At 61.5% G+C, this 21,669-nt stretch overlaps 2 protein-coding genes across 7 annotated transcripts; one reads left to right on the top strand and one right to left on the bottom strand.

Annotated features, from left to right (window-relative positions):
- The first annotated feature begins 1,261 nt into the window (after positions 1 to 1,261).
- LOC311514080 (lysophosphatidic acid receptor 6-like) lies at positions 1,262 to 16,192 on the top strand. Of its 3 annotated transcripts, XM_084616408.1 has the most exons (4): positions 1,262 to 1,338; positions 4,865 to 5,003; positions 7,931 to 8,036; positions 13,259 to 16,192. In XM_084616408.1, exon 4 carries the CDS (start codon positions 13,407 to 13,409, stop codon positions 14,418 to 14,420), a length of 1,014 nt encoding a protein of 337 aa, XP_084472534.1. In that variant the 5' UTR covers positions 1,262 to 1,338; positions 4,865 to 5,003; positions 7,931 to 8,036; positions 13,259 to 13,406; the 3' UTR covers positions 14,421 to 16,192. The 3 variants fall into 3 exon arrangements, with proteins under 3 accessions (XP_084472534.1, XP_084472535.1, XP_084472533.1); XM_084616409.1 differs by lacking the exons at positions 1,262 to 1,338; positions 4,865 to 5,003 and adding an exon at positions 3,188 to 3,238; XM_084616407.1 differs by lacking the exons at positions 1,262 to 1,338; positions 4,865 to 5,003 and adding an exon at positions 3,925 to 4,005.
- A 1,240-nt stretch (positions 16,193 to 17,432) lies between these two features.
- LOC311514079 (uncharacterized protein) lies at positions 17,433 to 21,463 on the bottom strand. 4 transcript variants are annotated; one of them, XM_084616403.1, is made up of 6 exons: positions 21,440 to 21,463; positions 20,980 to 21,206; positions 20,500 to 20,638; positions 19,284 to 19,414; positions 18,727 to 18,779; positions 17,433 to 18,572 (listed from the first exon to the last, which is right to left on the bottom strand). In XM_084616403.1, the coding sequence occupies exons 2-6, from the start codon at positions 21,192 to 21,194 to the stop codon at positions 17,788 to 17,790; spliced, it is 1,323 nt and encodes a 440-aa protein (XP_084472529.1). In that variant the 5' UTR covers positions 21,195 to 21,206; positions 21,440 to 21,463; the 3' UTR covers positions 17,433 to 17,787. The 4 variants fall into 4 exon arrangements, with proteins under 4 accessions (XP_084472529.1, XP_084472530.1, XP_084472531.1 ...); XM_084616404.1 differs by lacking the exon at positions 21,440 to 21,463 and adding an exon at positions 21,424 to 21,435; XM_084616405.1 differs by lacking the exon at positions 21,440 to 21,463 and adding an exon at positions 21,395 to 21,410.
- Between the last annotated feature and the right edge of the window lie 206 nt (positions 21,464 to 21,669).

The following is a 21,669-nucleotide window of genomic DNA, read 5'->3' as shown; positions in this document are numbered from 1 at the left end:
GCACCCCCCCTGGAACCACCCCCTGACGACTGCTCGGGACCCCCCCGGCACCTGCCCCAGCACTCCCCCCCAGAATGCCCCTATGACCGCCTAGGGACCCCCTCCCCAGCACCTCCCACAGCACCTGTCCTGGCACCTGCCCCAGAAACCCCCCTGAACCCCCCCCGACCGGCCAGGGACCCCCCCAGCACCTGCCCCGGCACCTGTCCCAAACCCCTCATCCCTGAGGCCCCCCCTTGGAAACCCCTCTGAAACCCCTCCACACGACCAGCCAGGGATCCCCCCGGCACCTGTCCCGGCATCCCCCCTGGAACCCCTCCACGACTGCCCAGAGACCGCCTGGCACCCCCTGCCTTGTGTGTGTCCCCCCATGGGGCAGTGACCCCCTGAAGGGTCGGTGCCCCCTGGTGGCTGGGAGGGGCAGTGCCCCCTGGTGGCTGGGAGGAGCCGGGAGGGGCAGTGCCCCCTGGTGGCCAGGAGGGGCAGTGCCCCCTGGTGGCCGGGAGGAGCCGGGAGGGGTGGTGCCCCCTGGTGGCCGGGAGGAGCCGGGAGGGGTGGTGCCCCCTGGTGGTTGGGAGGAGCCGGGAGGGGCGGTGCCTGTAGGCCCCCCTATGGGGTAGTGCCCCCTGGTGGCCGGGAGGGGCGGTGCCCCCTGGTGGCTGGGAGGAGCCGGGAGGGGCACTGCCCCCTGGTGGCTGGGAGGAGCCGGGAGGGGTGGTGCCCCCTGGTGGTTGGGAGGAGCCGGGAGGGGCGGTGCCTGTAGGCCCCCCTATGGGGCAGTGCCCCCTGGTGGCTGGGAGGAGCTGGGAGGGGCAGTGACCCCTGGTGGCTGGGAGGAGCCAGGAGGGGCAGTGACCCCTGGTGGCTGGGAGGAGCTGGGAGGGGCAGTGCCCCCTGGTGGCCAGGAGGGGCAATGCCCCCTGGTGGCTGGGAGGAGCCAGGAGGGGCAGTGCCCCCTGGTGGCCGGGAGGAGCCGGGAGGGGTGGTGCCTGTAGGCCCCCCATGGGGCAGTGCCCCCTGGTGGCCGGGAGGGGCGGTGCCTGTAGGCCCCCCACGGGCCAGTGACCCCGCTCTCTGCCCCCCAGGCACGGTGCTGATGACGTCCCTTTGCCGGCTGGTGCAGTTGTGTGAGTTCCTGCCCTCGCAGCGCCGGACCGACCGGTGTCACGAGCCCTTCCGGGAGGCGGCCTGTTCGCTGGGCGCCTACCACCCGCTGCTCTTCGAGAAGAGCCTGGTGCTCGCAGGAACCGCGGCTCCGACACTGACGTCTCCCTGCACGGCCGGGTCACGCTGCCAGGGCTCGGCACCCTGAACTGCACCGGGGCCCCCCGGGGGGGGGTGAGTGCCCCGCACTGCAGGGGGGCACCTTGGGGGGAGGGGGGAGCACCCCGAACTGCAGGGGGTGCCTGTGGGGGATGATCACCCTGAACTGCAAAGTTCACCCTGTCCACCCTGTCCACCCTGTCGCCCTGGAAGGTGGAGCACCCCGAACTGCAGTTCCCCAGGGAAGATGCCCCCCCCGCCAAGCCCCACAGTCCCCTACCTAGGCAGGGCATGGAGGAAATGGTGCAAGGATGGAGCAATGGGAACATGGGGAAGCGACAGGGGGGGCCTGCGGGGGGGCAGCGCTAGGGACTGGGGCTCCCCCACCCCGCCAGAGTCAACCTAGGGTTGCCAACTTTCTGACCCCCTAATTCTGCCTGTTCCCCGAGGCCCCGCCCCTTTTCCCGAGGCCCCGCCCCTTTTCCCGAGGCCCCGCCCCTTTCCCTGAGGCCCTGCCCCTGCTTACTCCATTCCCCCTCCCTCTGTGGCTTGCTCACCCTCACTCACTTTCAGTGGGTGGGGGAAGGGGGTTGGGGGGCAGGAGAGGGGGCGGGCTCTAACTGAGGGGGCGGGAGAGGGGGCAGTCTCTGGGGTGGGACCAGAAATGAGGGGTTCAGGGTACAGGAGGGGGTTCCAGGCTGGGGCAGGGAGTTGGGATGCTGGCTCTGGGGTGGGGCCAGGGATGATGGGTTTGGGGTGCAGGAGGGGAGTGAGGGCTCTGGGGTGCAGGAGGGGGCTCCGGGTTTGGGAGGGCTCAGGGCTGGGGGTTGAGGTCCAGGAGGGGGTACAGACTCTGGGAAGGGGGCGCAGGCTCTGGGGTGGGGCCAGGGATGAGGGGTTTGGGGTGCAGGAGGGGAGTGAGGGCTCTGGGGTGCAGGAGGGGGCTCCGGGTTTGGGAGGGCTCAGGGCTGGGGGTTGAGGTCCAGGAGGGGGTACAGACTCTGGGAAGGGGGCGCAGGCTCTGGGGTGGGGCCAGGGATGAGGGGTTTGGGGTGCAGGAGGGGAGTGAGGGCTCTGGGGTGCAGGAGGGGGCTCCGGGTTTGGGAGGGCTCAGGGCTGGGGGTTGAGGTCCAGGAGGGGGTACAGACTCTGGGAAGGGGGCGCAGGCTCTGGGGTGGGGCCAGGGATGATGGGTTTGGGGTGCAGGAGGGGAGTGAGGGCTCTGGGGTGCAGGAGGGGGCTCCGGGTTTGGGAGGGCTCAGGGCTGGGGGTTGAGGTCCAGGAGGGGGTACAGACTCTGGGAAGGGGGCGCAGGCTCTGGGGTGGGGCCAGGGATGATGGGTTTGGGGTGCAGGAGGGGAGTGAGGGCTCTGGGGTGCAGGAGGGGGCTCCGGGTTTGGGAGGGCTCAGGGCTGGGGGTTGAGGTCCAGGAGGGGGTACAGACTCTGGGAAGGGGGCGCAGGCTCTGGGGTGGGGCCAGGGATGAGGGGTTTGGGGTGCAGGAGGGGAGTGAGGGCTCTGGGGTGCAGGAGGGGGCTCCGGGTTTGGGAGGGCTCAGGGCTGGGGGTTGAGGTCCAGGAGGGGGTACAGACTCTGGGAAGGGGGCGCAGGCTCTGGGGTGGGGCCAGGGATGAGGGGTTTGGGGTGCAGGGGGGGCTCTGGGTTTGAGGGGGCTCAGGGCTGGGGCAAGCTTCTTGCATGTCCTGGGGCACCGCACTGTGCCCCGGAAGCGGCCAGCAAGTCTGGGTCCTAGGCAGGCCGGGGGGGGAGCAGGAGGCTCCATGTGCTGCCCCCCCCCCCCCCCCCGAATTGGCCAGTTCACGGCCAATGGGAGTGCAGAGCCGGTGCTCGGGGCAGGAGCAGCACACGAAGCTCTATGGCCCCCCTGCCTTGGAGCCGAGGGACTCGCCTGCTCTAACCCCACAGCACCGCGACCGGGGGCTGACCGGAGTCGCCAGGGACCCTTTAGGACCAGGTACCGGACCCCTGGTCGCCTAATTTCAACCCCTTGGGCTGCCTTGCTTTGCCGCTGAGCAGGGCACCAAGTTCCCATGGAACCGGGGGGGTGCGCTGGGTCCCCTGGAACTGGGGGGGCTCTGGGTCCCCTGGAACTGGGGGGGGCGCTGGCGTGTACGTGCTCTCAGTTATTTTTAAATAAACGACTGTGGAAACCCCCCCCTCCCCCGTGCTGTGGTTGCTGAAATTCCAGCCAAGCCCACAGACAGACCCCCCCCCAACTGGGCGCTCAGCCCCCCCATTAGCTCCCCCGCCCCCCCCAACTGGGCGCTCAGCCCCCCCATTAGCTCCCCCACCCCCCCAGCTGGGTGGTCGGCCCCCCCCCCGCTCCCCTGGCCCCCCCAGTTCCCCCGGCCCGCCCAGCTGGGCGCTCTGCAGCCTGCAGCAGCCTGGGGTTTGGCTGCACCCCACCGCGTGCGCTCCAGGCCGCCGCAGGTCCCCACCACAGGCTGCTCCCCTGTGGGGCCCCTCGCTGTCAGCGCCTCCTGCCCACGGGCCCTTCACAAACAGCTCCCAGGTCGCTGGGAGGACAGGCCCCCGCCCCAGCACCCGCCTCCTGCCTCGGGCAACCCGCCCCCCAAGTCAGAGTCATCAGAGTCATCAGTACCAGGGAGAGAACCCAGGAGTCCTGGCCCCCAGCCCCCTCCTTTTCCAGAGCCAGGGGTGGAACCCAGGAGTCCCGGCGCCCTCCCTACACCCCAAAAATAAAGGCTGTCCGGTTAACTGGTAAGTGGGTCCCTGGATAACTGCTGAGGAGTGGGGTATAGTGGGTTTGGGATGGGGGCTGGAAGCCAGGACTCTTGGGTTCTGTCCCCAGCTCTTGGATGGAAGTGATGGCTGGTAGTTGGGGGGCAGGGGGCTGGGAGCCAGGACTCCTGGGTTCTCTCCTGGCTCTGGGAGGGGAGTGGGGGCTGGTGGGTTACAGCATAGGGGGCTGGGAGCCAGGACTCCTGGGTTCTCTCCCCAGCTCTGGGAGAGGAGTGGAGGTTAGAGCAGGGGGGCTGGGTTCTCTCCCCAGCTCTGGGAGGGGAGTGGGGGCTGGTGGCTTACAGCAGGGGGGGCTGGGAGCCCGGACTCCTGGGTTCTCTCCCGGCTCTACGAGGGGAGTGGAGGCTGGTGGGTTAGAGCAGGGGGGGCTGGGAGCCAGGACTCCTGGGTTCTCTCCCGGCTCTACGAGGGGAGTGGAGGCTGGTGGGTTAGAGCAGGGGGGGCTGGGAGCCAGGACTCCTGGGTTCTCTCCCGGCTCTTGGATGGAAGTGACGGCTGGTAGTTGGGGGGCGGGGGACGGGGAGCCAGGACTCCTGGGTTCTCCCCGGCTCTGTGAGGGGAGCGGGGGCTGGTGGATTAGAGCAGGGGAGCTGGGAGCCAGGACTCCTGGGTTCCCTTCCCGCTCTGGGAGGGGAGCGGGGGCTGGTGGATTAGAGCAGGGGGGCTGGGAGCCAGGACTCCTGGGATCTTCCCTTGCTGCTCCAGTTTCCCCACCACGTAGCGGGGTGACGGTGACCGCGGGGGCTGCTGCGGAGCAGGGCCTGCTGGCACCTCTGCCCCCGCGGTGGGGGTTATTCTGTGATATTTTTGCTCTCAGGAAGGGCGAGCGGCTACGAAACACACAGCGTGCGACAGGCGCAATGGTGGTTGTGCCGAGCTGCTGCCGGGCTCAGTTCCTGCTTTTCTCTTGCTGTACCAGCAGCAAGGCGGCCCGGGCTGGGCAGAGGCCCTGCTGGGTGAGACCCCTTGCCATGGCTCAGGGCTGCTCCAGCCCAGAGGGGCAGCACAGGGAGTGGGGAATCAGGCAGGGTGAGGAGCCTTCAGAGACGGGGTGTGAGGGGCAGGCGGGTAGCCGGGTATGCCTGGGGCTAGGGGGTTGGCTGGGGGATGGGCATGGGGATGGCGGGGGTGGGTGTCCATCTGTGTCCGTCCCTCTCGTGCCTTTGACTTTCCCAGTGGGCCCGATCTGGAAGCGAATTTGGAGCGCGGTGCGTTGGGGAGCGTTTGCCATGAGCTGTGTCCTTTGGCCCCTTCGGCTGAGGCCCCATCCCTCCCCACGGCAATAGACACAAACCCTGTCTAAACATTGTTTCCTCCATAGTGTAGGCGTCACCCGCACCGTGCGTGAGGCAGCAGGGAGGGGGGAGTGTTGACCTGGGGATGGGAGACCTGAGAGCCTGTCACCTGAGCCAGGAGGGGGAGGTGACACCTCTGCCCGGAGGGAGCTGGCTGGGGGGGGGGGGTTAGTTTCAGTTTGGGGCTGGGTGGAGGAACACAGGGAACCCCAGGGCTGGGGTCTGAGCTCCCTGCTCCCCCAGAAGGACTTGACTGAGGGGTCCTGGTTGTACCCACAAGCTCTGTTGTGGACTGTGTTCCTGTTGTCCAATAAACCTTCTGTGTTACTGGCTGGCTGAGAGTCACGGTGAATCCCAGGAAGAGGGGTGCAGGGCCTGGACTCCCCCACTCTCCGTGACACCTTGTTCCGTCACTGGGCCCGAGCCCCAGGAAATCGCTCTGGTGAAAATCCTGGGGTGGGCTGTGGTGTCGGAGGAGGCAGGACCTAACTGTTCCCAGCACGGGGGCGGGCACATGGCGTCTCCATGGGTGTGGGTGGGCACCCCCGTGGATCCTTGGTGCTGATGACCCAGGACACGGTCTCTCTGCTCTCGCTGGGCCAGAGGCTATTCGCTGTTGTACTTAATCCAGGTCACTGATGAAGTACAATGATGAGGTCAACTACCTGAAGGGGGGTCCAAAGAGGATGGATCTCAGCTGGTCTCAGTGGTAGCAGATGACAGAACGAGGAGCAATGGTCTCAAGTTGCAGTGGGGGAGGTCTAGGTTGGATATTAGGAAACACTATTTCACGAGGAGGGTGGTGAAACACTGGAATCCGTTCTCTAGGGAGGTGGTGGAATCTCCTTCCTTAGAGGTTTTTAAGGTCAGGCTTGACAAAGACCTGGCTGGGATGATTTAGTTGGGGATTGGTCCTGCTTTGAGCAGGGGGTTGCACTAGATACCTCCTGAGGTCCCTTCCAACCCTGCTAGTCTATGATTCTGTGAAGATAAACTCCCTGCTGATGAACTGGGGGTGGGGGAGGAAGCAAAGACTGACAGATAATTGGTAAGTAAGTGTGAGGCTGGGACAGTTGTATGGCGCTCAGCTGGGCCCAGCCAAACCCAGTGAGATGGATAACAACAGCCGGGGCACAGTTATACATCGGGGAATGAGGAAGCCAGGCCGTACTGCAGCACGGCAGGGGATTGAATCCTGGATAGTGGCGACTGGAAAGGACTTAGGGGGCATGGTGGGCAAACAATTCCACCCGCGTGCCCAGCACGCTGCTGGGGGAAAAGGGCCAATGTGATCCTCAGATGGAGAAACGGGTGGAGTGAGAGGAGCAGGGTGGAGTGTTTACACAGTGCTGATCAGATGGATACTGGCTACTGTGCCCAGCTCCGCTGTCCAGGTTATCAAGGGGAGGCTGAAAAGTTGGCAAAAAGGCAGAAAAAAAGCCCCAGTGATTCAGGATTCGAGGGCTGGAGGAAATGTCTTTACCGTGAGGGACTCAATGCGTTTCGCTTCTCAAAAATCAAACTGACTTTGCTTCCAGTGTCTACGTAGCTTCAAGGGGAGAAAATACCAGGTACTAATGGGGTCTTCAACATAGCAGAGAAAGGCAGAGCAAGAACCAATGGCTGGGCGTTAAAGCCAGACACGTTCCAGCTAGAAATCACAATTGTTCGCAGTGCGGGTGATTAACCATGGGAACAAACTCCCCCGAGCAGTGGTGGATGGTCCCTCTCTCGGACTGGAGCCTTTCCGGGAGATGCTTTAGTCCAGCACAAGTGACCGGGCTCCATGCAGGGCTAGCTGGCCAGGATTATGCAAGAGACCCTGCTGGTGTAATGATTTCATGGGAGACTAGCCAATTTAATGATCCCTTCTGCGCCGGGATTTCCATCCCCACAGGGAAGAGGGGAGGTCGGCAGAGGGTCTCTCTTTTTGGTGGCCGGTGGGGGGCACGGGTGGGGGCATCCCTGGTAGTTTGCTCTGACGGGTTTAAAAGGGGCAGACGACATAACGCTTTCCTAGCCTGTGACATTTCCAGCGATGGCTGGTTTCACAGGTGTGAAGGCAGGTTGACAGCTCTGAACGCTTTGAAGGGCGGAGCAGCTGTTGTCTATTCATGGCTCAAACTCAGTCACGTTGCCCAGGGAAGCAGCCCCCGTCCTGTTTGCTGCTTCCAAGAGTCTCTCATCTGCCCTCTGCCAAACCCCCGACACAACTTCTGAAGTAAAATCTGAGGCCCGGCACCGCAAAGGCTGTCTACACACGTTTCTCAGAAACCTGCCCAGGGCAGGGCTCAGCCTTGCGGCACGCGGGCACTGCCAAGGGCTGCAGCATGTCCCCTTGCGCCTCTCGTGCGGTCTGGGGCCAGGCTGCCTGCGAATATTGCAAACGTGACTGTGTGTCGGCTCCAGCCACTTTTACCCTCAGTAAGGATTTCAGTGTTGGTTCTCCAACAGGGCCGAGGGGGCCGGACCCCAGCTGGGATCAGTCCCAAGGGCCGAGATCAGCTGGGGGAGGCCGAGTCTGCGCCCTAGCCTGGCGCTTTGTAAGGATGGCAACATTTTGATGGTTTCCATGATTTTTATTTTAGGGGGGGAGCTGATTCTTGGGAAACCTTCCCGCAAACAGCCTCCAACCTGGATCAGTGACGTTACCCGGGATCCCCATGAGACACGGCGCTTTCCACGTCAATCCAGGTAAGTGTCTCGGTTCTAGAGCACGTAGAAAAAATGGGTAGTAAAGAGTCACAGAGTATCAATCTTAACCATAACGGTGCTACTCCGGCCCTCCTTTCCTCCGTCCATCCAACCATCCTTCCCTCCCTCCGTCCATCCTTCCCTCCCTCCCTCCGGCCCTCCATCCTTCCCTCCTTTCCTCCCTCCATCCATGCTTCCTTCCTTTCCTCCCTCCCTCCCTTTGTCCATCCTTCCCTCCCTTCATCCATCCCTCCGACCCTCCATCCATTCCTCCCCCTTCCCTCCATCCCTCAGTCCATCCTTCCATCCCTCCCTCCTTCCCACCATCCATCCATCCCTCCCTCCCTCTTTCCTTTCATCCATCCATCCCTCCTTTCATTCTTCCTTTCTTTCTTCCATCCATCCATCCTTCCCTCTTTCCTTCCCTCCATCCTTCCTTCCGAATGATTTCCTTCTCCCTGCCCCAGGAGCTTGCTGGAACCCGACTCCTGGTAGCAGGCCCAGTTCTTTGGTGCAGGCTTCATCTCCCAGGGCTGTTCGAACCCCCCCCCCCACCATCACACACACGCAATCTCTGAGCGAGCAGACCCAAAGCAGGCCCCAAGCCACAGACAAACACAAACAAACTCAGCCGATAGCATCTTTGCACAATCCCCCAACGGACGGACGTGGTGGTGGTGGAGGGGGCGGGGGGCAGAAAGGGCTTGTGGCTCAACATGCTGTAACTTCTGAGCATGAAACATGAGGCAGATTCCCGCTATAGTCACCCCTGCTGGTGCCTCTCAATCTCAACCTGCTCTAGCCCCCTGCTAGCCCAGCCCTGGGTCCCCCTCCCGCAGCTCTGCTGGTGCCCCTCAGTCATGCCCTAGACTTCGCCTCCCCACGGTTTGGTGGGTGAGAACCGGATGATAACAGAGGAAAGATAATTCCTTCGAAGTGTCTTGTTTGCACAAATGCTGAGCTATTTTTTCCTCTCCCTGCATAAGGTTGCCCCCATTGCTACCTGCGATCTGTGGCTGCTGACTCAGCCGTGTCCTCTCCTCACTGATGACATTGGCGGGGCAGCCAACAGCTCGACATGGCTTTGCCACCCTCACGGCCTTTGGAGAGAGGAGATGCAGTGTCTCACCAGGGCAGAGGCCAGGACTTTGTTCAGCCAAACACTTAGCAAACTGCCCGGCTCAGATTCCCTCACCCCCAAGGGCTTAGCTATTGCCTGAGAAATGCAACTGCGTCTTAACATAGATTTGTTAACAACAGCTGTTCTGTTCCCCTGGGTAGATTGCTTTAAATCCAAGTGAGTCAAGCCACTGACACAAATCAGCAAGCAGGAAATCTTGTTTTAAATCATCGGTTTTAATCTTCTTTTGCCTTTGTACTTCATTATTTTCCTAAAGAAAGGTAGATTCTCATTGGTTGGTATAATTTGGGACCTTTCTTTTGCGAACCAGGATGATACAGTGTATCTAACCTCATTTAGTCAAGCAGTTACACAGCATAACATACTTTTATCAGTCCTCATTTTAACATTTGTTGTGATGTTAGAAAATGGTGAATGACACATTTCCTATTGACAAGATGAGGAACTTTTTACTCGTCATTTGGTCATGCTGCATTTGGGTGGAAACTGGAATTCAATGCACAAAACCAGCATTTTAAATTTGTTTTTGTTGCGTAAATCAAACTATTTTACATGTGCTGGACACGTGAAGAGAAAAAGGAAGTTTTCAAACTATGTTTTGCATTTAAAACTGATGGATTTATTAAACAGAGGAACTATTAGTATCTGCAGTCAAGTGAATTGAACTTATTGTTTCTGGTCACCTCACCCTTCAAGATTTTAGAATTAGTAGATCTCATCCTCACACCTAGTTTTTATTCAGGTATTGGAAGAGGAAAAACAAGCTTTCCTGCTTTTTCAACTCGCACTCCATGTCACACAGAATCATGAAGATTAGGGCTGGAAGAGACCTCAGGAGGTCATCTAGTCCAACCCCCCTGCTCAAAGCTTTGAACTGAACTATCTGAATAAACTTCAATGAAGAAAATATTCCCTCTGCACCTCGTGAAGAAACTACTGGCCTCACCGTCAACAAACTGTGGTTTCCGGTGCTTAGCCAGTGACATCCACCAATTCAGTGGTTTCATGTCCTGCTTGAATATCGTTGCCACTGTTGACCTGAGTCGTTCACCAATATTCGGAGTGCAGGGGTTGTTTCCACTGGAGGGGGGGTGGGGGGGGAGAAACTGATGATGGTCTCAAGCATTTATTTGACGCCATCCTGTTTATTTACAAAGCTAGCACTCTGCCCAAAAGCTCCTTCTCTTCGCCATTTCTCAGCGCTTCTCTGGCTGTCTCTTGGGACTTCCTGCTGTTAGTTCTGTGTGCTGCTGTGGCCTTTCTGCTCCCTCTTTCACACGGACCCAGACCCAGCTCTCTCCCTCCGACAACCAGCTTTCTCACTCCAAGGAGAACCCCGCAGACTTGGGCTTGGTTTTGTGTGGGTGGCTCCTAGTGTTTCGAGCGACTGTTCCACAAAGGGGCTCTGTTCCTCTGTACATTTGTCGTGAATTCAGGATGGCTACTACACCCACCAGCTTCAATTAGGCTTTGCTCAATCCCCAGCATAATAACAGCATTACTTTTAAAAAATAATTATTAAAAAATTAAAATTTAAATTTAATTAAAAATTTAAAAATAATTATTATTTTAATACATTATAGTGTGCCTCAATCCTGGATTGCAGCCCCCTGCTAGCCCAGCCCTGGGCTCCTCCCAGCTCTGCCAGTGCCCCTCACTCCCGACCCGCAGCCCCTGCTAGCCCAGCCCTGGGCTCCCCCCAGCCCTGCCGGTGCCCCTCACTCCTGACCTGCAGCCCCTGCTAGCCCAGCCCTGGGCCCCCCAGCTCTGCCGGTGCCCCTCACTCCCGACCCGCAGCCCCCTGCTACCCCAGCCCTGGGCTCCCCCCAGCCCTGCCGGTGCCCCTCACTCCCAACCCGCAGCCCCCGCTAGCCCAGCCCGAGGCAGTCTCCTGGTGGTGGTGCTCTGTACAGGGTGGGTTTCACAAGGCCAGATGGATCCATTGTGATCCTCTCCTCTGATCTCTTCCCTTACCCAAACCACAGGATGACTCCCTATTTAGGGATTGAAATTAGGGGCTTGATTTTCGGCAGAACTGGGCCCTGGGCAATCTCTCGCCCGCATGGCCCCCCGCCCAGCTGCAGTGGGGAGTTCCAGGCGCTCAGCAACGCTGAGGATCAGATCCAGGTTTGTCTCTTATGTGTCTGTGTCTCAAGCCCGTGGTTTCCCTGAAGAGACTTCTGCTTTTCTGCATTAGCCACCCTTGTTCGTGTGACTTCACCCTGCCCCTCCTGCCCACTGCCCTGTCTATCCATCTGTTTATCATTCACTTGGGCAGCGATGGTTGTCTGGGCAAAGTGTCTGCCCAGCGCTGGGCACAGCAGGCCCTAATCCCCGACTTGGGCGTCCACAGCACAGAGACAGTCTGGCTACAATGGGCCAGGCGGCCCTGCGATAGAAAATGGGGTGTCTTCTCTTCAGCTTCACAGAGGGACAGTTAATGACCAGGAAGAAACCTACTGTGGGGGGCGATTATCCCACTGCTGCCACCGCAAGTTCTCATGCCAGGATGCTGCCGCTGCAGGAGACAAGACGGGCCTCGGTTCCGGTCCCGCCTGGTGCTGCCTAAGGATCTCTGCCCGTAAGTACCAGCTCGAGCAAACAGGCTTTCTCACCGCAGGCGGCTTCCACAACAACAGACGTCTTCTGGGCATGTTGAAATTTTTCACAGGTTTTGGCCAACTGAAAATTTGACAAATCCTCCAAAAGTGTCATTGACAATGGACGTTTCCAGTTCAACCCAAAAGCCATTTTCCACTGGAAAAGATTTTTCTACCCTCTCTGCGAAGTTGCTGAATGAAGAGATGTCTGGTCCTCATGTTCTCCTTTATCCCACAGGAAAAGGCAGAACAAGATGCAACGGACGGACAAATTCAGACTGAAAAGAAGTAGCGAAGGTTTCAGAAGGGATGGGAATTAACCTCAGGACTATGGTGTATTGAAAATTGTATTGCAATTATAAGCCGTCACTTTAAATCCTAGAATAGCAGGGTTGGAAGGGACCCCAGGAGGTCATCTAGTCCCACCCCCCTGCTCAAAGCAGGACCAATCCCCAACTAAATCATCCCAGCCAGGGCTTTGTCAAGCCTGACCTTAAAAACCTCAAAGGAAGGAGATTCCACCACCTCGCTAGGTAACCCATTCCAGTGTTTCACCACCCTCCTAGTGAAATAGTGTTTCCGAATATCCAACCTAGACCTCCCCCACTGTAACATGAGACCATTACTCCTCGTTCTGTCATCCTCTTTGGAACCCCCTTTCAGGTAGTTGAAAGCAGCTATCAAATCCCACCTCATTCTTCTCTTCTGCAGACTAAACAATCCCAGTTCCCTCAGCCTCTCCTCGTAAGTCATGTGCCTCAGCCCACTGATCATTTTCGTTGCCCTCCGCTGGACCCTCTCCCATTTGTCCACATCCCTTCTGTAGTGGGGGGACCAAAACTGGACACACTACTCCAGGTGTGGCCTCACCGGTGCTGAATAGAGGGGAATAATCACTTCCCTCAATCTGTTGGCAATGCTCCTATTAATACAGCCCAATATGCCATTGGCCTTCTTGGCAACAAGGGCACGCTGCTGACTCAGGGGTTTTCCTGGTCCTACTTGCAGGCTGGGGGCTCTGTAGGGAAGTAGGAGATCTGGCTCTAGCATTGGCCAGTCTGCAGATGGCCTACCACAAAATGGGGTGAGTTGGGCCTTTCTGCCTTATGGAGCAGCCTGCTTTCTCTCTCTCTGTTTCGGTTTGTGTGTGACAGGGCTCTGGATTCTAAGTAGTAAACTAATGTTGCTTTGCAACCCTACAGCAAGGGTGTTTTATGTTTTTATCTAACGTGTGTGCACGTCTGCACATGCATGCCATGAACATACAGGGGCTAACTGACTCAGGGATGGGGGCGAATTCTCCAGCATGTGGAAATTAGGCATCTCTTTCTTATAGTTCCTCAGATCTGGGTTGTATGCAGGAGCCCGGTGCTGGGGCGATTTGAGACCCCAGAATGTTCCCACAAATCTATTTAATCCCGGGCTCCTCTTTGACCCCACGGCCAGTGGGACGCACTCACTTCTTCCCTGATTTCTCCTAGGTTGAAGACGGGCGGCGCTCGGAGAGATCGTGGATCACGGAGCCACGTGTGGGGCAGCATCTGGTGCTCAGTGGGGCCGATGTTTCCCTGACCCTCGTGGGACACTGCCCCAGCTTGTCCCTCGCGTGGCCTGGAGCTTTGCAGCAAGATGACCTCCAATTACAGCAGCAACAGCAGCTCGACGGACCCGGTCTTCGTGGGGCTGTACGCCCTCATCTTCACGCTGGGGCTGGTGCTCAACCTGGCCGCCCTCTACATCTTCTTCCGCTGCAGCAGCGTCCGCTCCTTCACCACCGTCTACATGAAGAACCTGGCCGTCTCCGACCTGCTGCTAGTGGTGTCGCTGCCCGTCCGGATCTATTACTATAGCAGGCGGCCCAGTCTGGGAGTCCAGGTCTGCGAGATCACGGGGCTGCTGCTGCTGGTCAACATGTACGGGAGCATCTTCCTGCTGACCTGCATCAGCGGGGACCGCTGCATGGCCGTCTGCTTCCCCCTGCACCCCCGGGTCAAGGCGCTGCGCAAACAGGCCAAGTACATCTGCCTGGGCGTCTGGCTGCTGAGCTGTGCCGGTACCGTCCCCACCTACTTCACCCAGCCTGGGAAGGAGCCGCCGTGGGACCACTGCTTCGACAACAAGCCCAAGTACGTCACCCAGCCCAGCGTGTCCTCGGCCATGGCTCTGTGCTTCGTCCTGCCGCTGCTGGTCATGGTGGTCTGCTCCTGGGCCCTGCTCCGAGCCATCCAGCGCAGCGCGGCCGCCCAGATGGAGCTGGTGAACAGCGCCAAGATCCGCAGAATGATTGTGGCCAACATCACCATCTTCCTGGGCTGCTTTCTGCCTTTCCACCTGGTGCTGATCTGCTACCAGGTGGATGCCCTGCAGGGCGACATGCTGGACTTTTCCTACCGCTTCACCTTGCTGGTGGCCTCCGCCAACGCGGCCCTGGACCCGCTGGCCTATTACTTCGCCACCGAGACCTTCCAGCGCATGGTGGTGATGGATAATCTGCGCAAGGCCTGGGGCTTCCACAGTGACAGCGCTGAGGGGCAGAGCCGCTCCCAGACTGCACTTGGGCAATGCGTCTACCTGCAGAACACCATGTCTTTGCCTAACAGCACCCCACTGGTGGGCAGCCCCAACAGGGAGCCCAGGAGCTAACTGGCCATGGGGCTGGGCTCCCCTGGGCAAGGCACAGGGCAGTGGGACATGCATGAGCAGGGCTGGGAGCGAGGAAGGTGTGCAGTTTGGTATTTGGGCATCCCAGGCTGGGTTTGTGCTGGGACGGGGGTGTCGCCGGCTTGGGTTACGATGGGCGCTGGGACGTCGCAGGCTGGTTTTGTGCCGGGCGCTGGGACGTCGCAGGCTGGTTTTGTGCCGGGCGCTGGGACGTCGCAGGCTGGGTTTGTGCCGGGCGCTGGGACGTCGCAGGCTGGGTTTGTGCCGGGCGCTGGGACGTCGCAGGCTGGGTTTGTGCCGGGCGCTGGGACGTCGCAGGCTGGGTTTGCGCCGGGCGGTGGGATGGGGGCGTTGTGGGCTTGGGTGGCACTGGGAGCTGGCGGTGGCAGTCTCTTGGCTAGGGAAATGTAGTGCTCGTTGCCCTTTAACTCTGCTCAGAGCTTTGCATGGGTCCCTTCTTGTTCTCACCAGACTGTTAACCCGTGGGAGGTGTTATAATCAGCAAGGGCCCAGCTGTGAACTGTCACCCTGAGCTGCCCAGGGCTCGCAGCCCCATCTCCTCATCGTGGGGCCCAGAGACCCCGAGCTCCCCTTTCCCCCAGCCCGGCTCGCAGCTGCCTCTCCATGCAGCGAGGGCTGCTCAGGGGTGCGTGTGTGTGAAATTGGGCAGAGGGGGGTGTTAATTGGGGCTGAGCCTGCAGGATTGTGGCATGGGGAGGCGTCTCACCATCCCAGGCCTCCACTGCAGCCCGGGGGCCAGCATAGTGCAGCGTTTCCGCCGTGTGTGCTGATGGGGTTTGCCCTGAGGTTTCACGCCGAGGCTCCTGGCAAAGGCAGCAGGAATTTCCCCCCCGAGCAGCAAGCGCTTGCGGTTAAACCGCCCCACCCCGGTGCCAAGGATGACTCAGGGCTTGAGCAGCGGCCGCTCCTGCTCTGGGCTCCAGGGGTCCCCAGTTCCGTCCCCAGCTGTCGGTCATCACACGGGCATTTCTACTCTGAGCAGCGTCTGAACCCCAGTGTCCTGTCTGGGCCAGCACCGGGGTGGAACCAAACCCAGAGCTTGAGCATCAGACATGCAGCCTGTGCCAGCCAAGCCCCGCTGAAACGGGCTTTAAGCTGCACGGGGCAGGCCAGGGTTTTGTGAGGTCAGATTTCACAGGAGCACAGCTCCCATCTGGGTGCATCAAAGAAGTTTTGTCTGCTGCGGGGGTGACCCTCTGGGAGCCTGAAATCCTGGCCTTTAACTGATCGGCCTGGCCAGTCCTGACTCTGCCCCGGGGTTTCGAAGAGTCTCTGTGGCAGCCCAGGGGAGTGGCCAGGCTGGGCAGGCGGCTCTCAGCCCAGGAGCTGGTTAGGGCGGGGAGCCGGGACTCGGGTTCGGGGCCTGACTCTTGGCGGGAACGGAGGGTGACGCCAGAACTCCTGGGCTTCTGCCAAGCGCGTGCCAAATCCTGTCCCCCCTAAACGGCTCCGGTTCCCTGGCGGTGCAATGGAGTTAATGCCACCCGACTTCGGACGGGGGGTGTTTGCTCGCTCGAGATGCCAGGACCCGGTGGAGCCCCGCGGCCCGGCAAAGGGGCCGGAACTCAGCCACTTTGTGACATTTGCACTTTAGCGCCGGCACAGGAGGTAATAAGCATGTCGGGCCAGACGGTGGTATTCAGGGGGCTGCCCCCCCTGCCCTTCCCCTCCACAGGCCTCTGCCAGCATGGGCTGGGCATGCAGCCAGGAACCTCCCCCGTGGAAGGAGGAACAGGCGGCGGGGGGGGGGGGGGCGTGTGTGCGTGCGTGCGGGGGGGGCTGTAGTAATAATGCAGGAGACTCTGAGGGGTTGGACAGGGGAGGGGCTGTGCCTGGACCCTGGGGCTTGATCCTTGTATTTGCAGTGACTCATTTCCAGCTCTGATGGGGCTGGTTCTTTTACAGCAGCAGCAAATAAATAATAATTTTGAAGCAAGAGGCAAGTGTGACGCTGCAGGTCACTGGGGGCACTGCCGGGGTGGGGGCCCTCAGGCAGGAAGCGCGGCTGCTAATACCCCCCCCCGGTGCTTGTCCCTCCACCCCCCTGAGCTCCCAGCCCTTCCACCCGCCCCACTGCCCCTGATTCTGGTGCCTTTTGCTGAATAGAGGGCAGGAGGCCCAGCAGCAGAGCACCTGGCCTGTGAACTGGTTTGGTTTATGTGTGAGCGTGTCCATTGGCGGGTGGGCTGGGTTGGTCCAGGAGTGTCTGCATATCTATGGGGCGTTTATAGCATGTGTCTAGGGTGGTGTTTGGGGGGTCTGTAGGGCTGTCTAGGGTGGGTGTGTGGGTGTGCATATGGGATTATTGATGGGCTGTGTCTGTCTGGGGGCGTGACTATGGGGGAGATCCTAGTACGTGTGTTTTTGGGGGCTGTTCATGGGGTCTGTGGTTCTACCAGAGTTTTTATGGGGTGTCTGCCTGTATCTATAGGGAGCGTCTGGGGGGGTGCACTTGTTTATATAGGGTGCTTGTGTGTCTAGAAGGGATGTTTGGAAGGGTGTCTCTATCTGGGGTGTCGAGGATGTTTGTGTGCTCCTGTTGGGGTGGTGTTCACGGTGTCTATAGGGGGTTATTTATGGGGCTGTCTATGTCTAGGAAGGGGTGCTCTAGTCCTTTGATCACAGAGCCTGTGGGGGCAGGGAGGGGTTATCACAACAGGGCCCACTGCCCGCTGGGATGGTCGCCCCCTCCATACACAGGTCCCAGAGGGATTAGAGGGATCATGGGGGGCACAGATCCCCGTGGCCAGGGTGGTATCTGAGCTGGTCTGAACTTGGTCCAAATCAGAGACCACCAGCCCCGTGCCAGTCAGGGAGGTGAGACTGGGTTTGCGCCAGGCATCGAGCCCTGTGCCCAGGGGAGAGGAGCTGACAGTGGCCTATGCCCGTTTGCCCCTCCCCCATCACAGACCATGGGGCAGTGAGGGGTGATTCCCCTCCCCCCGCCCCAGCTAACGTCCATGGGGCAGCAGGTTCAGTTTTTAGACTTTATTTGCTCATTTCTTTCCTATCAAACCGCCCAAGACCGAGGTTTCAGCTCCTCGTGCTAATGGCGCCGATTCCCCACCGGCCCCGATGCTCCTGGGGATTTTATCCCTGCTCGGGTGTGGTGGGAGGGCTGGCCGAGCCCCCGGCATCCTAGGGAAGGGGAAGGGGCTCCGGCGGCACTGGCTGGGTCAGACGACGACCCGCCCGCTAACCCTCAGCCGAAGACCGGGGCCAGTCCGGGAGCGTGGCACGACATGGGTGTTGGCGTTGCCCCCTGCCCCTCTGGGCTGTCCCCATTGTGCAGAAAGGGGCAGTTAAATCCCCTCGCCTGGGGTCCCCCTCATCGCCCATCTTCAGCCCCCTTCCCCCCAGGGTCAGCCCCCACCAGCGCCCACTCCTCAGCACTCAACACCCTGTAGTTGAGGCTCCGGTAGCTGGAGACGTCCTGCCTGCGGCTCGCCTGCGTGGCCTCGTAGAGCTTCCTGACCACCGGGGGCAGGGGCTCGAACCCGCCCAGCCGCGCCAGCTCCTGGCAGTAACCCCACTGCCGCCGCCCCAGCTGGTGGAAGTGCCTGGGGGCCCCGCCGGCCGCGAGGTGCTGCCGCAGCGCCCCCTCGGCGGCCGCCTGCCTCTCGGCAGCGGAGGGCAGGCGGCAGGCGCCCCGCAGCACCGCCAGGCAGAAGAGCAGCTGGCAGTGGAAATGGGGGAAGGGGCAGACCTGCTGGCAGACCCCGACGAAGAAGAGGTCAGGGTGGTGCGGGGGCAGCAGGTGCCGATACAGCGGCGTCACCGTGTGGGCCGTGATCCGCAGGCCCAGGCGGGCGGGCGCCAGGAAGGGGAAGCGGTACCGGTACCCGGTGCAGAGGATGAGGACGTCGGCCCTGTGCTCGGCGCCGTCCCCGAACTGGACCGTGTCCCCGGCCACGGCCACCACCGGCATTGCCTGCAGCACGTTCCCGGGCAGCGGGGGCAGCGGGGGCTGCCGGTGGCTCAGGATCACCCGCTGGGCCACGGGGGCCAGCTGCAGCGTCAGGTCCACGCCGGACGGGCCGGCCCCCAGCAGCACCACGGTGCGGCCGGCGAAAGGCTCCGGGCTGCGGTATTCGTGGCTGTGCAGCAGCCGGCCTGGGGGAAGGGAGAGGGGGTGAAAAGGGGAGCTGCGGGGGTTCCCCACGCACAGGGCTGCCCGACCCCACGGAGCGTCTCCCTCCTGCTGTATTCGCCAGGGCAGCCCATGCCCGGAGCCCAGAGCAAAGGGCGGGTCACAGGAGGCTCTTACCTGGGAAGGTCTCCAGGCCGGGGATGGCGGGGATGAAGGGGTCGGAGTAGTGACTGCAAAGGGAGCAGAAAGAGGGACCCTATTACTGCTTCCTTGGGGCTGCCCTTTGGGGCCTGGGGCCCCCCATTTACTTACAGAGGCCCCCCAGGGAGGGGGGAATCTCCAAACTCCAGCCCAGGACCAGAAATTTGCTCACCCCCTGGGGAGGGGTTTTTCTGGGGCTCCCCCTTGACACCCCAGGGACTGGTCCATGACTGCCCCCAACACCCTGGGTTCCCCCACAGCCACGGTTTTTTACCCCCCCCCCAGGTCTGGGCTTCCCCACAGCCACCCTCTGCACACCCCTAGGGACCCTTGCACCCAGGGGAGAGGCCTCTGCAGAGCACACAGCCCCCCCTGCAGAGCCGGGAACCCCCCCCCACGCACCCACCCACCCTGGCGAGTGACCCTGCTCAGCCCCTTTGCCAGCAGCTCCGAGGCGCCCGCAGGGCCAGGGGAGCAGCAGCAGGAAACTGGGAGCGACCCCCCCACCCCACGCGATCGCCCGAGGGCCTCACCCGCTGCAGACGATTACAGCATCGAAGTGCTCGGTCACTTGCACCGTCCGGTCCTGGGCCCGGCAGGTGGTGACATCCCAGCCGCCCTCGGGGCCCTCGGCCGGGCTCACGGCATCCACCAGCCGCGAGAACTGGAAGGGGAGACAGGACGGGTCAGATCCGGGCGGCGAACAGTAACAACCTCAGACGGGGACTGCCGGAGCAGCCCATGCAGGGGCCTTGGCTGGGCAGGGTCTCGGCTGTGTCTCGGGGGGGGGTCACGTCCTGCCGGGGCGAGCAGGTGTCCGGTTTTCGACCCTGGCGGCTCTGGTCAGCACTGCCGACTGGGCCGTTGAAGGTCCAGTCCTCAGGGCTGCAGAGCTAAGGCAGACGTGTCCCTTGGAGCACCGCGCTGCACCTCGGAAGCAGCCAGCCGGTCCGGCTCCTTGGGGGGTGGGGGGCTCTGTGGCACCGGCTCCCCCTGCCCCGCGCACCGGCTCCGCACTCCCATCGGCCGGAACCTGCCTTAGCCCCGCTGTGCCGCTGACCGGGCGCCGCCCGAGGTAAGCCTGCACGCCAATCCCAAACCCCAACCTGCTGCCCCAGCTCTGAACCCCCCCAACCCAGAGCCCCCTCCTGCACCCCAAACCCCTCATCCCTGGCCCCAGCCCAGAGCCTGTACCCACTCCCACACCCCAGCCCCGAGCCCCGCCCAAACCTGGAGCCCCCTCCTGAATCCGAGCCCGCATCCCCAGCCCAGAGCCCTCTCCCGCACCCAGAACCACTCATCCCCAGCCCTACCCCTTCTGCACCCCAACCCCCTGCCCTAGCCCCGTGAAAGTGAGTGAGGGGGAGCGAGCCACCGAGGGAGGGGGAATGCAGTGAGCGGGGGGATGGGGACTCGGGGAAGAGGGGGCCTCGGGGAAGGGGCGGGGGTAGGGTGTTTGGTTTTGTGCCAATAGAAACTTGGCACCCCTAGCCGTGGCCCAGCTCTGTGCTCAGGCCCGGTCTCTGGGTGGAGGGAGTTGGGGGTCGTGTCCTGCCAGGGCCCAGCTCCGTGCTCAGGCCTGGTCTCTGGGTGGAGGGGCTGGTCTGTACCCCTGGGGGGGTCTGGTCTGTGCTCCTAGGGGGCCGCGTCCTGCCAGCCAGGGCCCAGCTCCGTGCTCAGGCTCCGTCTCTGGGGGGCAGGCAATAGGGATCCCCAGGCGTTCCTGCTCTGCCCGGCCCCCCCACTCACCCTGATGTGTTCTCGGACACAGAAGTGATCGGCATAGCTTTCCAGATAGGCCAGCACGTCCGAGTGGTGCAGGAAGGACGGCAGGGAGGGGTCGAAGGGGAAGTCTGGGAACGCCATCACCTCCTTGGGCAGGTTGGTCCTGGGGGTGCAAACACCGGTTAACGCCCCCCCCCTCGCCAGGAGGGATGTGCTGCCCTCCCCTCACAAGGTCCCCGTCCCCTCCTGCACCTGCCTGCTCCTTCCAGGGCTCGTAGCAGAGGGTGCCCCAGCTGCAGCGGGGAATGGGGGAGGTGTGGAGAGGGGGCAGTGAGGAGATAGACCCCCTGGAAAGATGGGGGGGCTGGTCTCAGGGGAGGGGATCCTACCCCCACGAATACTTGGAGGCTTGGCAAGCTCACGGGACTCTGACGCTAGGAACAACTCCTCTGACCCTGCCTGGTGCCCAGAAACACATGACGCTTGCGGCCCCATGCCGGCTACCTGAGGTCCCGGTACATGCTGGAGTGGATGGGGAGCCCGTCCGGGCTCTGCCCCGTCTCTTCGGTATAGACCCAGGTGCCCCCGACGCGGTCGGACGCCTCGAACACCACGGGGGGCGCAAAGGACTCGGGGCAGGCAGCAATGTGACGGGCTGCGCACAGCCCGGCTGCTCCTGCCCCGATCACCACCACCCGCAGCTTCCCTGGGGCCGTCATCCTGCAGCGCGGCTGGGAACAGGCAAAGCAGGGGATGTGAGTTGGGGCCCAGGCCTCTCTCGCTCCCGCCCAGCCTTCCCGCTACCCAAAAACTCCCTGCAAATGCCACAACCCGCCAAAGTTCCCCATTGCCCCTCACCCCTAGATCTCTCCCAGCCACTCCGTCCAAACCCTCCCCTCACCCTCACCCCCATAACTACCCCCCACTTTTCCCTTCCTGCCTCCTCACTAGAACAGGCTCCTACCCCGTTCACAGACACAAAACACGTCCAAAGCCTGAGTGGACTTTGGCCACATCTCACAGACACTCAGCAGATTCCCCACATGCCATCACGCTGCCGTAGTCACCAGGGGAAAAACTTTTGTAAAGAGTTTGGCACCCATATCCCCAAAACCTTCCCACCACTGACTCCAGACAAAGTAGTTACACCAACAGGGATCCCTTGCCCAGCACTGAGGTGCAGCTGCCTCTGGG

The sequence above is a fragment of the Lepidochelys olivacea genome (genome assembly GCF_965140295.1).
Source record: "Lepidochelys olivacea isolate rLepOli2 genome assembly, chromosome: 28".
NCBI lineage: Eukaryota > Metazoa > Chordata > Testudines > Cheloniidae > Lepidochelys > Lepidochelys olivacea.
This window is presented reverse-complemented; position numbering and strand designations above follow the sequence as displayed.